We start from the raw sequence: 16830 nt of genomic DNA, 5'->3' as shown, positions 1-16830 counted from the left end.
AGATAGAAATTCTTATAGGAAATGTTGTAGTTATGATAGGAGGGGACATAAGAGAGAGGGAAGGAAGATATTTGTGCATCATGGTTCAAAAGAGGTTCAGTGTTAAGTAGGTTACAATGATAATTTTTATGTATGAAGGTTGCTTAGTTTGTCTAGTAGAGCATCTAAGGTTGATGTTAGGAGGATTGGATGGTTGAATTTGGTCTTGTTGATGAGGGGTGGTGATGGTGGGCTGAGATGAAGGAGGGGAGGTAGGAGTAGTGGGAGTAACGGCATTAGTATAAGAGGATCAAGATCATTGGTATCATGGTTAACGATATGAGAGGGTGAGAGGGGAAGGTGGTCATGAGTAATGGCAAAAATATAACATAATTCATGAAAACAAACATTCCTAGAAAAAAAATTGTTAGTAGATAAATCATACAAAAGATAACCATTTGTGCCTTTTTGGTAACCTATAAAGACACACTTGTTTGATCTAGGATCAAATTTGGTGTTGTTTTGTTGAATATTGGAGGCATAAGCACTGCAACCAAAAGTTTTAAAAATATTATAATCAAGAGATTTATTAAATTATAAAAAATATGGAGTATTATTATGAAGGAGAGAAGAAGGTAATTGGTTAATTATGTGAACAACATGAGCAATGGACAAGTACCAAAAAGTTTTAGGAATATTTTTTTTTTTTTTTTTTTTGACAGTAAGAAGAATCCATTTCATTAAGAAGAAACAGAAACAGGAATACAAAGCCAAGGCTCCTCATTGGGAAAACCTTCAAACCAGGTTTTAGAACCATACACCTTTCCAAACTCCACTAAGTTATGAGCATCAGAATTAGAAGTTCTACTTAAATACATGACAGAACTCAAATGAAATTTCTCCAGCAAAAAACGACAATCCGCTGCGACCGGTTCTAGAACAGCATTGGTGGTAATCGAATTGATGCATTCAACGGCTAAAAGGGAGTCGGATTGAATTATAACTCTCTCCAGATTTTGATCAATGGCTAGGGATAGGCACCATCTAATGGCTAGGATTTCTGCCACCTCCGCAGTCACTGAGATATTTTCTTTTTTGCACTCTGCCATAACAGTCTCCATAGCCGGGTTTTTGATGATGCATCCGTAAGAGGCAGAATCAGCCGATCCAATTCCTGCGTCAACCTGTAAAATATGAACATTGTTTGGAACAGAACTCGTAACAGTTTGCAAAAGGGAGCGACATCTGCTACCAAACTCTGGGTTCTGATTGTTGAATTCTGTCACAGACTCGAACGCCGCTTCAGCCACTTTTAGAGGCTCCGGCTGCATTTGTTGAAACACGATTGAGTTGCGCGCGTTCCAAATCTTCTGGAGCATAAAGCAAATAAGTTGGGTACTAAACAAGTCACCACATGTCAAGCAATCCTTCAGCCACATATTGAAGTCCAAGTTTGGAGGGATACGATAACTTATGACAGAAGAAAAGAAAACAGTTTTGGCAAACTCACAGTCCATGAAGAGGTGATGTTCACAAAAGAATAAGGATCTTAGAACATTGAGTATTCGTTGATGTTCACTCTCAACAATGTTATTTTGTCGAGGGTATTCAACAGATGATTTATGATGCACGATACCTTGAGATTTATAAAATCCAATCATGAAATATTCAGACCCATTGTCAATGCGAATACATCTTAACTTAATGGAAAGTTGAGTATTAATAAAGGAAACAAAATGAACTAAGTGAGTTATGGTTTCACTTTTGTGGGTCATAAAGATTACCCAAGTGAATCTAGTGTAGTTTTCAATTTTGTGATTTCTGTTAATAAAGGAAAATGCTGCAATTTTTCTCCAACAATTGCAGCATTTTCTCTAGAGAGTTTTCATTAGTTTCAACACGAATTTTAGTGATTCTAACTGCCACTTAGTGCTAGGAAATATATCAAAAGAGGATTGTAGCAAATTTTTAGGATATTTTAGTGATTCTAACTGCCACTTAGTGCTAGGAAACATATCAAAAGAGGATTGTAGCAAATTTTTAGGATGCTAGCTTTGTTTTGCATTAAATTCACATTAAATGCAACACTTTTAGTTTTAAGCAAGTTTGAAGTTTCAAGTAATTTTTCTACTATATTTTCCTTTTAGTTTGTTGTTGTACCTCTTAGATTAAAGTCTTATTTGGAGAAAGATTTATTTCAGTATTATTTACTTCATTTTTAAATTCTATCCTATTATTTTTATTATGAAATCATTATATGTTTATGCTGTTTTTATGATTGCAATGTCTAAGTAGTTTACTTAGAGTCCGGAACATGAGGATCTTCATGCCGACGGAACTCGTAGGAATCACGTAAATGTCAATTATAACGAGGATGACTACTTTGTATTGTAATTTTTGTTTTCAAAAGAAAAGATGTTTGATACAAAAGTAGAAACATCGAGATATGATTTACGCGCCGAAAGGGCAAAAATTGTATCAAACGTAGGAATTTGAACGATAGGTTCTGAGGTCATGCGAAAGCAGATCATAATCGATCGAAAGAATGCATAATTTTCTGTTTTGATATTTGTGTTTTTAAAAGAAGAAAAGAAGTCTCACTACGAAAATAGAAGTGTCAAGATAATATTTATGCTCTAGAAGAGTGTAAACAGTATCTAACTCAGAAATTCAATTTGTTAATTTAGAGATTGCAAAAGCATCTTTAAATTAATTGAGAAGTTACTTCTAATTTGTAAAAAAAAAATTAAACTTAAAATTTTTATTGCGAAAGTCAATACTTTACATGTTTAAAATCCGGTAACTTTCGGTGTTAGCGCTAATTTAATATTTTCTGCAAAAATATAATTCTAAGTGTTGCAATTCATATCAATAGATGATGATATTTGTCACTTGGTCTTTATAGACACGATATATTTTATACTACATTACTACATTAATATAGTCATATATTTGTAGCCTTATAATAGTTTAAATTGTATGTGTAATTATTATTTTGTGTATTATTCTCAAATTAATATATTTTCTTTCTTATTAATCAAACTATTTATATATGAAATAAATTAATACTTAATTCCCAACCGAAAAAACCGAGTCTAATGGGAAAAAGACTTCAAAAAAACAATATTATGAGCTATGATTTAGTTGAAAAAAATATCCACATTTTATGAATAAAATTACTCAATTAAAAAAATCTCTAAAAAACAGGAAATAAAATATATTCTTAATCTTATTAATTTTCTAAAACTATTATTATTATTATTTTACTTATAATAAATTCCTTTTAATTTATAAAAAATAAACAAATGCATGAGACTCATAATTTCTAATAAAAATAAAGTACCTTCTTCTATGTATAAACCTAACATATACGAAGAATATTGAAAACTAAGAGCATATTCCAATATATGCTACCAAAAAGGAATATAAAAAAAAAAAATCTTTAGTATATATTAATTGACATAAAAAAATGTCTCTAGTTTTCTATATAAAGACACTCCAATACGTAACTTTTTAGATCACAAACACTGCCCTTCTGAATTCTGATCCAAATTTTCCAATTCTTGTCTTCTTTTTCTTCTTCCTCGTATCTTACTGGCACATAAAACAGGTACTAAATTTTTGTTCCGAAAAAAAATCCTATGTTTTTCATTACATGTTTTCATAGGTTACAAAAATCCTACGTTTGTTGTACTTGTAACACACTAGTACTACGTACGTGTTTTCCACTCATGATATTCTATTTGTCAATCTCTTTCGTGCTTTTTGGGATTTGATTAAGAATTTATGGATGTTGTTGTTGTTTTGATTCGGCCATTGGTTTTGAGTTCGTGGTTTTTAACGTTGTTTGAATTTTTTTATTTGTTAATTTGATGAGTTGTTTGTTTTATAGGTGAGTTTGTGTGTGAGTGAGTGGCTACAATGGCAAACAAGATGGAAAAAATGGCATCCATTGATGCACAGCTTAGGCAATTGGCACCTGCGAAAGTGAGTGAAGATGATAAACTTATTGAGTATGATGCTCTTTTGCTGGATCGGTTTCTTGATATTCTTCAGGATTTGCATGGGGAGGATCTCAAGGATTCTGTGAGTTTTCTTCTTTCTTTGGTTCTTTGATTTATGATTTGTATGTGTGTGTCTTTTCAATTGATTTTTGCTTCTTCTGACAGATTTTGGGTATTGGGTCTTGTCTTGTCTATTGATTTGTGTGTTTTAAGGAAACATGTCTTTTTGATATGTTTGTTTGACTTTAACAGAAAAAGGACTTTTAGAGGGAAAGTTTTCATTGATAACAGAAAAATGACTTATGACTTATGATTATGATTATGTTGTTGTGTAGGTTCAAGAAGTGTATGAGCTTTCGGCTGAGTATGAAAGAAAGCATGATCCTAAAAAGCTCGAAGAGCTTGGAAAATTGATAACGGGTTTAGATGCAGGAGACTCGATTGTTGTTGCGAAGTCCTTTTCGCACATGCTTAACTTGGCCAACTTAGCTGAGGAGGTTCAGATTGCGCATCGTCGAAGGAACAAGTTGAAGAAAGGAGATTTCAGGGATGAGAGCAATGCGACTACGGAGTCGGATATCGAAGAAACTCTCAAGAAACTTGTGTTTAACATGAAGAAATCTCCTCAGGAAGTTTTTGATGCGTTGAAGAACCAGACTGTTGATCTGGTTCTTACCGCTCATCCGACTCAGTCGGTTCGGAGATCGTTGCTTCAAAAACATGCAAGGTCCGTTTTGAAACATAGACTTTTTTATCACTTTCAATATTAATAGATAAGAAAATTGAACATTTTTTTGTTCTTTCACAGGGTAAGGAACTGTTTATCTCAATTGTATGCCAAAGACATCACTCCTGATGATAAGCAGGAGCTCGATGAATCTCTCCAGAGGGAGGTGAGGATCAAAGTCTTTTTCAATTTTGTTTGCTTTTCGCCAAATTGAAATGATTCAACATTTTTATGATTTTTCTCCAAAATTGAAATGATTTTCTTGCGTTTCTTTTGTAGATTCAAGCTGCATTCCGTACCGATGAAATCAAGAGGACTCCTCCAACACCACAAGATGAGATGAGGGCTGGGATGAGTTACTTCCACGAAACAATTTGGAAGGGTGTTCCTAAATTTCTTCGCCGTGTTGATACAGCATTGAAGAACATAGGGATTAACGAACGCGTTCCTTATAATGCGCCTCTTATTCAGTTTTCTTCATGGATGGGGGGTGATCGTGATGGTAAGATTTTTATCTGTTATGCATTTATGTATATAAATCCGATGTGATTTCTTAAATGAGATAACACGACGCAGGTAACCCGAGAGTGACTCCTGAAGTGACAAGAGATGTTTGCTTGCTTGCTAGAATGATGGCTGCTAATCTGTATTATTCGCAGATTGAAGATCTTATGTTTGAAGTAATTCACATTTCTCTTTTTTCTTCGTCTTTTTGAAATTATCATTTAGATTAGTTCATTATTCTTGCACTTTTTAACCGATTTCTTTTTTTGTTTCTTTAGCTGTCTATGTGGCGTTGCAATGATGAGCTACGTGTTCGTGCTGAAGAACTTCACGGGAATTCCAAGAAAGATGAAGTTGCAAAACACTATATAGGTAATAATCTTAATCTTTAATGTTAATTATGTATATTAGCGAATATATGTTGGTTAGTTCATTTTTGTGATAATCTTGATTTCATTCCATAATGCAGAATTTTGGAAGAAAGTTCCTTTAAATGAACCATACCGAGTTGTGCTCGGTGATATAAGGGACAAGCTCTATCGTACTCGTGAGCGTTCTCGTTATCTCTTAGCTCATGGATATTCTGACATTCCTGAAGAAGCCACATTCACTAATGTTGATGAGGTATAGATTTCTATGACAACAATGCAATTTATTTGGTTGAATGAATTTATTGGTTTGACAGGTACTAACTTACGTTAATTTGTGTAGTTTTTGGAACCTCTTGAACTCTGCTACAGATCACTCTGTGCTTGTGGTGATCGTGCAATTGCCGATGGAAGCCTTCTTGATTTCTTGAGGCAAGTCTCGACTTTTGGGCTATCACTGGTAAGGCTTGATATAAGGCAAGAGTCGGACCGTCACACCGACGTGATGGATGCGATTACCAAACATTTGGAAATTGGATCCTACCAAGAATGGTCTGAAGAAAAAAGACAGGAATGGCTTTTGTCTGAGTTGGTTGGCAAGAGACCGCTTTTTGGACCCGACCTACCAAAAACCGATGAAATTAGAGATGTTTTAGACACATTCCATGTCATCGCTGAACTGCCATCAGACAACTTTGGAGCCTATATCATATCAATGGCAACTGCACCGTCTGACGTGCTGGCCGTTGAACTTCTCCAACGCGAATGCAAAATCAAGAATCCGTTGAGAGTTGTTCCATTGTTTGAGAAACTTGACGATCTTGAGGCTGCTCCTGCTGCTTTGGCTCGGTTGTTCTCGATCGACTGGTACAGAAACCGGATAGACGGGAAGCAAGAAGTTATGATTGGATATTCTGATTCAGGTAAAGATGCTGGAAGGTTTTCTGCAGCATGGCAGCTATACAAGGCTCAGGAGGAGCTCATAAATGTTGCTCAGAAATTCAGTGTTAAGTTAACCATGTTCCATGGTCGGGGTGGAACTGTCGGAAGAGGAGGTGGACCTACTCATCTTGCTATCTTGTCTCAACCACCAGAGACAATTCACGGATCACTTCGTGTGACAGTTCAAGGTGAAGTTATTGAACAGTCGTTCGGTGAGGAGCACTTGTGCTTTAGAACACTGCAACGTTTCACTGCTGCCACTCTAGAACACGGAATGCGTCCCCCAAGTTCTCCAAAACCGGAATGGCGCGCCTTGATGGATCAGATGGCTGTCATTGCTACCGAGGAGTACCGTTCAATTGTGTTTAAGGAACCACGTTTTGTTGAGTATTTCCGTCTGGTAAGTCATCACAAAATCATTAACTTAGCAAAACATTGTAATTTTGTGAACTTTTCATATTATAACATTCATGTCAACTTTCTGTGTGTCATGTAGGCTACACCCGAGATGGAGTATGGGAGGATGAACATTGGAAGTCGACCGGCGAAGAGAAGGCCTAGTGGAGGCATTGAAACACTGCGCGCGATACCGTGGATCTTTGCATGGACACAAACAAGGTTTCATCTTCCAGTATGGCTAGGCTTTGGAGCAGCGTTTAAACAAGTTATCGAGAAGGATGTAAAGAATCTTCATATGCTGCAAGATATGTACAATCAATGGCCTTTCTTTAGGGTCACAATTGATTTAGTTGAAATGGTGTTCGCCAAGGGAGACCCGGGAATCGCAGCACTGAATGATAGGCTCCTGGTTTCACAGGATCTGTGGCCATTCGGGGAACAATTGAGGAACAAATACGAAGAAACTAAGAAACTCTTACTTCAGGTAATGATCCTTTTCATCATCTAAGAACTAGATTGATTATTAGTTATTTCACAAGCTGATTTGTGTTTGGTTTTAATTGTAGGTGGCTACACACAAGGAAGTTCTTGAGGGTGACCCCTACTTGAAGCAAAGACTGAGACTCCGTGATTCTTACATCACAACCCTTAACGTTTTCCAAGCTTACACATTGAAAAGGATCCGTGACCCAAACAGTAGCGCGAATGCGCGTCCGCCCATTTCAAGAGAGTCTCCTGAAGCAAGCAAACCGGCTGATGAACTCGTAACGTTGAATCCGACAAGTGAATACGCTCCCGGTTTGGAAGACACACTCATTCTTACCATGAAGGGTATTGCTGCTGGCATGCAGAACACCGGTTAAATTTTGGTTACTTTGTTTGTATCTGTTTCTTTGTGTTAAGTTTGTGCCAAGATAATCATAAATACTAGTTAAATCTAGTTGCAATCAAGCACTTCATGTGAGTGCTTTTTTTTTTCCTTTTCATAAGAATCTCACATCAGGTTTTGTTGGTGTGTTTCCTTACTTTGTTTCCACACAGATGAGTTAATGCAATTGATGTTATGTTTCATTGCAGAAATTTTTGTTGAGTGCTATACTATACACTTTCTAGTTCGATACTAGTACTTTCTAATTTAAATGATTTAATGATATGAAACAGTAAAACATAGAAAATATTTACTTTCTTGAAACAATATTATCCGTGTTATTGGTTTTACAGTTAAAAAAATTGATTCTGAATGCGTTTATTATATAAGATTGATTTTGCCTAAAAGTGAGTCGAAGTTAAAAGTGATTTATATTTAAATAAATTTTTACAAAAGTTAATTGAACGAATTTTTTTAGTATAACTATCATGTTTAAATTTTAATAATTTTAAGTAAATTCAATTTTTCATTTTGGAAATGTTTTCTCACCACAACAAATTGGAGCTTCTCACACAAGCTTGCATTGGAATGTGGTATTTGTGAAGTTAATATCCAATCATATAGTGTAAAAATGTTTAGTAAAAGAAAACCTTTTTGAATCTTGTGAATTGTCACAGTCATAATTAAATGAATGTTTGATTCAAATGTGTTAATTAAATCTTTTTGATTCAAATGTGTTTCAAACGATATTTTTTCAAATAAATTAGACAACTTTGTCGAAAACTTTTTAAGTGATTTAGACTATTTAAATAAATAGTTTATTTCTTTTCTTTTTGATAGCATCTCAGATAGATACTTAATTATAAATCGAATACAACCGAGTTATCTACAATGTCTTAACATTGTTGATAAACCGTAGACTAGTATAACACTCTCAACCATACAATTTGCCACTCAAATTGAAATTAGATTTGAAAGACTTAACATGACAAAATTGAGGGAGAGGACTAAGTGACTTTACTGTTGTTGTGACTTTGAAACTTTGATATATTTAAAAGATAAATGTATAATTAAAATAATATTATTTATTGAGAGAGAAATATTGATTTAGAGTTAAAGTTACCTAAGTTATCAATAGCTTAAGTCACTCAATCCAAATCTTAAAACTACTCTTGGAGAATCGTTAAGGCAAAGATTAACTTTGGAGGTTCATTTCTATCTTAGAAGAACATATATGTTAAAGTCGAGCTAATACCCTCATAATCATGAGGATGAAGTTGTAGTCTCTATCAAATTATTACCCTTATGTCACATTTCTTTAATGACGAAGAACACATGAAAATTATTTGAAGGATCATTTAGATCTTAAAAGATCGCTAATCTTAAAGAATATTTTGGACGATCATTTAGATCTTAAAATACCGTTCATCTTAAAGTCGATCTAATACTCTTGTAATTCTCGTGATGGAGTTGTGGTCTCCTGCCAAATTATTATCCTCATGTCACATGTCTTTAATAACAAGTAACATGGGAACAACATACTCAAGTTCTAGATAATAATATAAGAGAGACATGTGTGATCCTGAAATATGACATAGCGTGGATTAGAAAAACGCTAAAAGGATTCATTTATTTTAGATTCAAAATTATGTATTTCTATTACAATTCGTGTTCACTCTAGATTACGAAAGGACTGAAAGGACTTACTCATTTTAAATGTGAATAAGTAGAATAAAATAAATTCAAATTTATGTAATAAGATATTTTTACACACCTATCAACGTCCATACAATCAGATGTTCGTTCATAATTATAAAAGGAAAACTTAACGAGACTCAATCATTTTAACTCTGAATTACTCTTTTAGAAACAATTATTAAATTTATGAAACACAAATTAAATTAATTTAAATTATTATTATATTTGTGCTTATAGGCTATATCATAATAAGAACTGAACATTTTATTTTTCAGAAAAAAAAAAATTTAACTAGAGGAACAGTAAAGGAAAATATGTGTAGGCAAAAGCTGCAGAAGAAAAAGTAAAGAAATTGCTTTTGGAGGAAGAAAATTATCTCAAGTGTTGTTATAATTTTCAAACTTTTTTGAAAAACAACATCGAAAGAATCAAAAGAAGAAGAAGAAAACCACAATTTTCAATTTTCCATTTCCGCATTCAGTTTTGATCGATGGCTTCGTCTCAGGCAATAAGGCAGAGACGCTCTCAGCCGTCGGATCCACCAGCGCCATCGTCTTCTTACTCGAAGCTCGACAAACCTGCGAAATCGGACGGCAAAGACGAAGGGTTGAAGTGGGTATTGCCGTTTGTTGCTTTGGGATTGTTAAGGTATATGAGTGCTACTTCGAATATCATCCATGATTGTGATGAGGTTTTCAATTACTGGGAGCCGCTTCATTACCTTCTCTACAAAACTGGCTTCCAAACATGGGAATATAGGTGAAGAAATCACTCTCTTTCTTGCTATTTCAACTTTGGTTAATGTTGATTGTGTTTTCTTTTTATGGGTTTTTTGGGGTTGTGTTGCATTTTGCTTTTGTTAGGAAGATTTAGCATTTTTGTGAGATGGGTTAGGGGAGAAGTGAAAAAGTTTTGATTTTGATTGTTTTTTATGTGTATCATTTGTAAATGAGATTATGGGTAGGAGTGTACACGGGTTGGGTTGGACTGGGTTTCGTTTAAATCAATCTGTAAGTGATTGGGTTGGTTAGTTTTGATTTTGACAAGGAAATGTGGGTTGGGTTGGGTATACTGTAAATGAACAGGTTCGGGTAGTTAGTGAGTTGGTTCAGTTTGGGTAAGTAGGTTCGCTGGTCGATATGCACCCATGTACACCGCTAATTATGGGAGGGAAAATAAATTTAGGGGGAAAATGTCACTTTGATTTTGCTCTTGTTAGGTGTTGTCTATAACTGGGGAGAAATGAACTAAAAGAAGTATGTGTTGGACATCATTGCGGTGTGGCGGATGTGGTAAATAACCAATCCCTTAGCATTGTGGTTTGGGATTCAATACCGAGTCCTGACCGGGGATATTTTGGGTTTAGTTTAAGCTTTTTTTTCCGCTATGGTATTGACAATGGAGCTGTGGTGTGTTTGAGTTGCAGTTCACAATTTGCTCTTCGGTCGTATTTGTACCTTCTATTTCATGAAGTAGTGGCTCGACCAGCTTTGTGGTTGTTTGGTGATGAAAAAGTAAGATTTTCACCCGTGCTTGGTTATTTATTTGTTATAAATTGAAGTTTTCCCCTTGTTTATGCTCTTAATGACACCTTTGTTTTATACTGTTGTAGGTTAGAGTGTTCTATGCTGTGAGATTTTTTCTTGGTTTTCTCTCAGTTGCCACTGAGACTGTTCTTGTGGTAGCTCTTTCGAGAAAGTATGGAAAACGATTGGCTTCGTATACACTTGCTATGCTGTGCTTAACCAGCGGCTGTTTCTTTGCTAGCACAAGTAAGTGAGCCTTTGGCTCTTTTTTTCGTTTCGTTATTGTGCATACTTGCCTTTGATGATAATTCTCAACCTCACTTAAAGTAAATTGATAAATAAATAAGACGTTGAGCAAGATTCTTTATTTCATGGTTCATTATTCTTTATCAATTGTATGTTGTCTCCAGGTTTCTTGCCAAGTTCGTTTTCCATGTATGCAATCTCTCTTGCTTCGGGTTTATTTCTTCTTGATAAGCATGCTGCAGCAGTTGCTGTTTCTGCCATTGGTGTGATACTTGGCTGGCCATTCTCAATCTTGGCTTTCCTTCCGGTGACACTTTATTCTTTATATATAAAATTCAAACGGGCATTTATTGCTGGGGCTGTCACATCAGTAATTCTTCTTGTAAGTCTGATTCCTCCTCTCATGTTGGCCTATTGTGATCTAAAAATTATGCCTATACCCAATTTTCTTAAAACCAAACCGGAGATTGAACCACTGAGACCTCTAGGTCATGATTCAATTGATTTAATTAGTTCAACCACGATCGCACCTGATGACAACTGTGGTTGAACTGCTCAACCTTATTTCAATCTGGATCCAGTTCGGTTCAACCAGACTGCAATATAATCGGGATCAAAACAGCCGACGAACTGGCCGGTTCCCATTTCAACCGAGTGAAGATTGGTTTTGTCTTGTTTTTAAAACATTTCTTATACTATCAAATGTTGTAACCGATTAAAACATTTCTTATAGTTGTGCTTGCATCTTATATTGTTAATTTTGTAACCGTTGTAATGTTTTGCAGGCATTGTCAGCAGTTACTGACTATAAATACTATGGAAGATGGACTTCATCTGTTTTGAATCTTCTAATATACAATGTAGCTGGAGGCGGGGAAAGCCATCTTTATGGCACTGAAGGACCTCTTTTTTATCTGAAGAATGGATTTAACAATTTCAACGTTTGTTTTGTTCTTGCTATACTGTTCTTGGGATTTTTGCCTATTGTTAAGAAGAAATATGGGAGAGACCTACTGATTGTGATATCTCCTTTATACATTTGGCTGGCTTTTATGTCTCTGCAGCCACATAAAGAAGAAAGGTTTGGCAATTTTTATACATGTTCTTCTTTTACAAATTTAAGCATTTTGTGTTATTTGAGGAACAGTTTCAATACACTTGCACGTTGTACACATAATGTATATTATTTTACTGTATGTTATGTGATGAAATGGATATCAAACTCTTGTTTCCACTACTTTTGTTATAGAAATAGCTTAAAGGTAAACTCTTCTATGATAAGCGCCTAATTAAGCTATTTATCCAAACAGAGCTTTAATATAATTCCTTCAGCATGTGAATTTGAGTGAAATAGTTGTGATATGCATATTTTATTGTCATTATAAGATCTGCAGTTACACTGGATGCAAATTACTGATCTTTTTGGTCCATCCTTCTTCCTATCCAGGTTCCTTTATCCAATATATCCACTTATTTGTATTGCTGCTTCTGCTGTCATTGAGAGCTTTCCTGATCTTTTCCGTGACAAGTACGATTCATTTGACACTTCTATAACAGTGAAGGTGAGTTATCAATTTCTTTATATATCTGATAATATGGAAACAATAAGTACTTTCTGGATTTGACTCTTGCTAAATGCAGGTAGCCAAATTTCTGAGACCGGTGGTTCTGAGCATTATATTATATTCCTCTCATGCTCGTACATTTTCTCTGATTCATGGTTACTCAGCTCCTATAGAGATTTACAAGCTTTTAGAGCACCACGACGATGTAGCAAATGGTGAGGATCAAACTTTTGATGGCTTTGGTTCTGTTTTTTTTTTTTTTTTTTTTTAAGTGTGCAAAGTCAACTGGAATACTGCAGTAGTAATTAGGTGATGTTTCATGCTGTTTCACTAAATTCTGCAATATGTAAGGAATGCTATGTCTCCGAAAATTCATTTAAAAAGGAAAGTAAATGACACTTAAAGATAAGTAATTTGTTGTAGCTTGAAATCTAGCTGTTATTCGAGTATACATAACAATTTTTTATCATATTGAGTGATCCCATTTCGATGTTAAATAGGGATGTTTTTCTTCATTATTAAGAAATTTGCACAAATCCGCTTTGCTCTCTTGTCACATTTCCACAATCGTGACATTCACAAGGGCATTTTCTACCCCTATCTCGATTTTCCCCATTTCTACCTCTTCCCAACCTTTCTCTTCTGCTGTCACTGTGTGATTTAGATGATTTCCTTGGTTAATGTCTTGAGGTTGTACATTAAATGAACCTTGAGTTGTTGTCAACCACTCCAATTCAAACTCAGGTTCCTCTTCTTCATTAGATATAGGCAAGATGTCCCGATATTCCGGCTTAAAACGCCAACTAACCCATTGATGGTGTTGATTCCACCATAGCACAACTGGTGAGTAACTTGAACGCCTCTGTCAGTTTCTTTTCCTCTGGTGTTTCCCTCTTTTCGAAATGTTCCTCGATGCATAATATCCACCAGTATGCATCTTCTCCATTAAACACCCAAAATTCCAAGATTGATGGGCTGATACCGGGTGATAGAACTTGTACAAATAAACACCCAAAATTTACTAAAACATAATTGCTCTAAATAATATACTTACTGCCACTAATAACATAATAACTTCCTAGTAATATTTAGTAATAAGAGGTTTTGTATTAATAGCACTTTGTTCCTTTTTGTTGCAGGTTCTGTACTTTGTGTTGGAAGTGAATGGCATCGCTACCCATCATCATTTTTCGTCCCAGATTTTGTGGGACAAGTTCGATGGGTCGATGATGGTTTTGGAGGTCTTCTTCCCTTCCAATTTAATTCTACCCTAGGCGGAACTTCTGCAGCACCACCATACTTTAACAACAAAAACATAGCATCAGAAAAGCAATTTGTAAGTTGGCTGGAACTCCATATTTGTTTCATCCAAGTTTTAATACTTTGAAACAAACTTTCCCTGTAGTTCTTTGGCTCTTGTCATTTTTTGTTAGAAGGAAACTGACTAGTGACTTAACATTGATTTGGCAGCTTCATGATATCGATGAATGCACTTTCCTTGTTGAGCTGCAGCTTAAGCGACCTTACCTGACACGCGGGGTAGCGACATGTCAACATGGGAGGTAATAAACATTCATGAAAATTTTCATATTAAATACTAACATTAACATCTTCTAAACATGTTCTGATATATCATATGTTTTCAGACCGTTGCCGCATTACCTTATTTGGATAGGGAGCTTTCGCCAGCTTTATACAGGTCGTTTTTCATCCCTTACCTCTGGCAAGAAAAGAATGTTTTCGGCATGTATAAACTCCTCAGAAGAGTAACCCACTGATTCTTTTCAACCGGAGAAAGAACGTTTGAATAGTCCTTGATTATGGCGGTGGGATTTACATGAAAAATACAGTTTTGTTAGACAGTAATCTTGTAGGATTTTTCCCATGCTGTTGTTGTTGAGTATTTTGATTTAGTTCTAATCTTCACTTAAATGTCTACAATGTTGTTCCTGCTGAAACATCTATTTTACTAAACTTGTATAGTTGAAGTCTAATGTTACTCCAATTACTACCATCTAAATAGTAACATATCTTCACTCCTGCAATGTTTATATGATTCCAACCACAGTAGCAACTCTTTTAACATCATGCAAAAATAAACTTGATCTTATGCCTTTGCAGATTATCAGACAATTCTTTTAGTTTTTGCAATTAAAATTACTATAGTTTTTGCAATTCTTTCAGTGTTTATATGATTATTTATTCCTTAGCAAAATTAGCTTTTCCATTTTGGTGAAAAAAGAAAAGAATATTCTAATACAATCATGCAAACTTTTTACTAGACTATTAAAAAGCCTTTACTCGCACTCCTTTCATAGTCCATAAATAGTACTAAATTATTATTCTTGTTGTTACATCAATTATGTCACATCCTTTCAAAAAATCAATTATGTCACATTAGCATTTGTCCTTGTCAAAAATAGTTTGCAATGTTGTCCACCGTCTAATTTTTTATTTTAACATATAAATGAATAAATTTTAGGCAAATTCTTTAATACCCTTTAGTATTAGTTGGGTACCGGTATCCAAGACTTTTCTTTTAAGCTATAAAATATTATTCCTTGAAATCATATTCTTAGGATATGTTTGGTGAAAAATTGAATTTCATAGAAATGTTTGCAAATTTAAATTAATTTAAAAATTATAAAAAATATGTTTGGTGAAAAATTGAATTTCATAGAAATGTTTGCAAATTTAAATTAATTTAAAAATTATAAAAAAATATGTTTGGTGAAAAATTGAATTTCATAGAAATGTTTGTAAATTTAAATTAATTTAGAAATTATAAAATATATAAATAAAATAAATGTAAGTATTAGTGGGAAGTTAAGTTAGTTTAACTTTATTTTATGAAAATTTTGGGTTTCCACCCTTTACCAGCGGATTGATGTATTTCCAATATCATATTTCCGAAAATGTTATTTTGTAACTTGAAACAAACGCACCCTTAGTGTTAATTGATTTAAAATTTTAATTTTGTTAAAAATAATATAATATTAAAAAATGATGTGGGATTGAATATCTTTATTTGATTGGAGGAAGGTATCGGTAGTCAATCAAATTCAAAAGTACTGAAGTGTTCACTTAAGTATGTTACAATTTATAAAATTATTCCTATTTCTTTTTTATATTTATTTTTATCATAATGTCTAGGGCTGTATTTGGACGGGTTTACTCGAGATCCATCAGAGAACCGAGCCAATAGAATCAGACTAATGGATAATTTTTTTGCCCAATATCCAACAACATAACCAACCAAGTATCTAATCTCATCCAAATTTTAGTCAACAACAACCAACACAAATTCCGGTCTAGTTCAAAACAAGTATTTAGTAAATATTCGAAAATATTGGTTCGGTTTCGGTCCTAAAAAAAATCCATCACTATTTTAGTCTGATCTCGATTTATCCGGTAACTATTTCAATCCATTTTCCAGGAGAGGAATTACCCGGATCAGACTAGACCGAAAACAGCTCTAATAATGTCTAATAACTAAAAATACAAATGTAATATAAACTTTATGTTAAGACTTTTTATGATATTTTCTTTTGAAAAATTATAATTTTTTAAGTCAAAAAATAAATTTTGTTAGACAAAGCAAGTGCCATGAATGGCGCCTAAAACACTCCAAACTTTATAAGTTAGGAAAAACCAAAAAAACAATCGTAATGAATAATTAAAATACTCTTTTACTAAATTTTTTAAATTATTGCATGTATTTGAGTAGAAAAGCAACAAAAAAACATAATGCAAGGACATTGCGAAAAAGGAAAGTTCAATAATAGTTTCTGATACCCACCTAATAAGTCCAATCCCAACCTCTAAATATCTCAAACATCACACTCACTTTGAAAAAGACATAGATGCCATTTCGTGTTAAGCTTTGATTGATAGGCATGAACCAACCACCATTCCTATTTCCTACTATGAAAAGTTAATGGTGTGTTTGGTTGAAAAAAGAGTGAGAAAAGAAAAATATTTGAGAAAGAATGTTAAAAGTGAGA

General features: G+C 34.2%; 1 protein-coding gene and 1 pseudogene across 1 annotated transcript; both read left to right on the top strand.

Annotated features, from left to right (window-relative positions):
• The first annotated feature begins 3440 nt into the window (after positions 1-3440).
• On the top strand, positions 3441-8003 carry LOC131632205 (phosphoenolpyruvate carboxylase). Its single transcript, XM_058902988.1, has 11 exons — positions 3441-3589; positions 3872-4065; positions 4319-4710; positions 4792-4876; positions 4990-5212; positions 5287-5390; positions 5493-5586; positions 5684-5838; positions 5926-6924; positions 7021-7407; positions 7490-8003. Exons 2-11 carry the CDS (start codon positions 3901-3903, stop codon positions 7784-7786), a joined length of 2901 nt encoding a protein of 966 aa, XP_058758971.1. The 5' UTR covers positions 3441-3589; positions 3872-3900; the 3' UTR covers positions 7787-8003.
• Positions 8004-9775: 1772 nt separating this feature from the next.
• On the top strand, positions 9776-14891 carry LOC131632197 (dol-P-Man:Man(6)GlcNAc(2)-PP-Dol alpha-1,2-mannosyltransferase-like; annotated as a pseudogene).
• The last annotated feature ends 1939 nt before the right edge of the window (positions 14892-16830 follow it).

The sequence above is a fragment of the Vicia villosa genome, unplaced genomic scaffold (assembly GCF_029867415.1).
Source record: "Vicia villosa cultivar HV-30 ecotype Madison, WI unplaced genomic scaffold, Vvil1.0 ctg.000912F_1_1, whole genome shotgun sequence".
NCBI lineage: Eukaryota > Viridiplantae > Streptophyta > Magnoliopsida > Fabales > Fabaceae > Vicia > Vicia villosa.
Note: the sequence above shows the minus strand (reverse complement) of the source record. Positions and strands in the feature narration are given on the sequence as shown.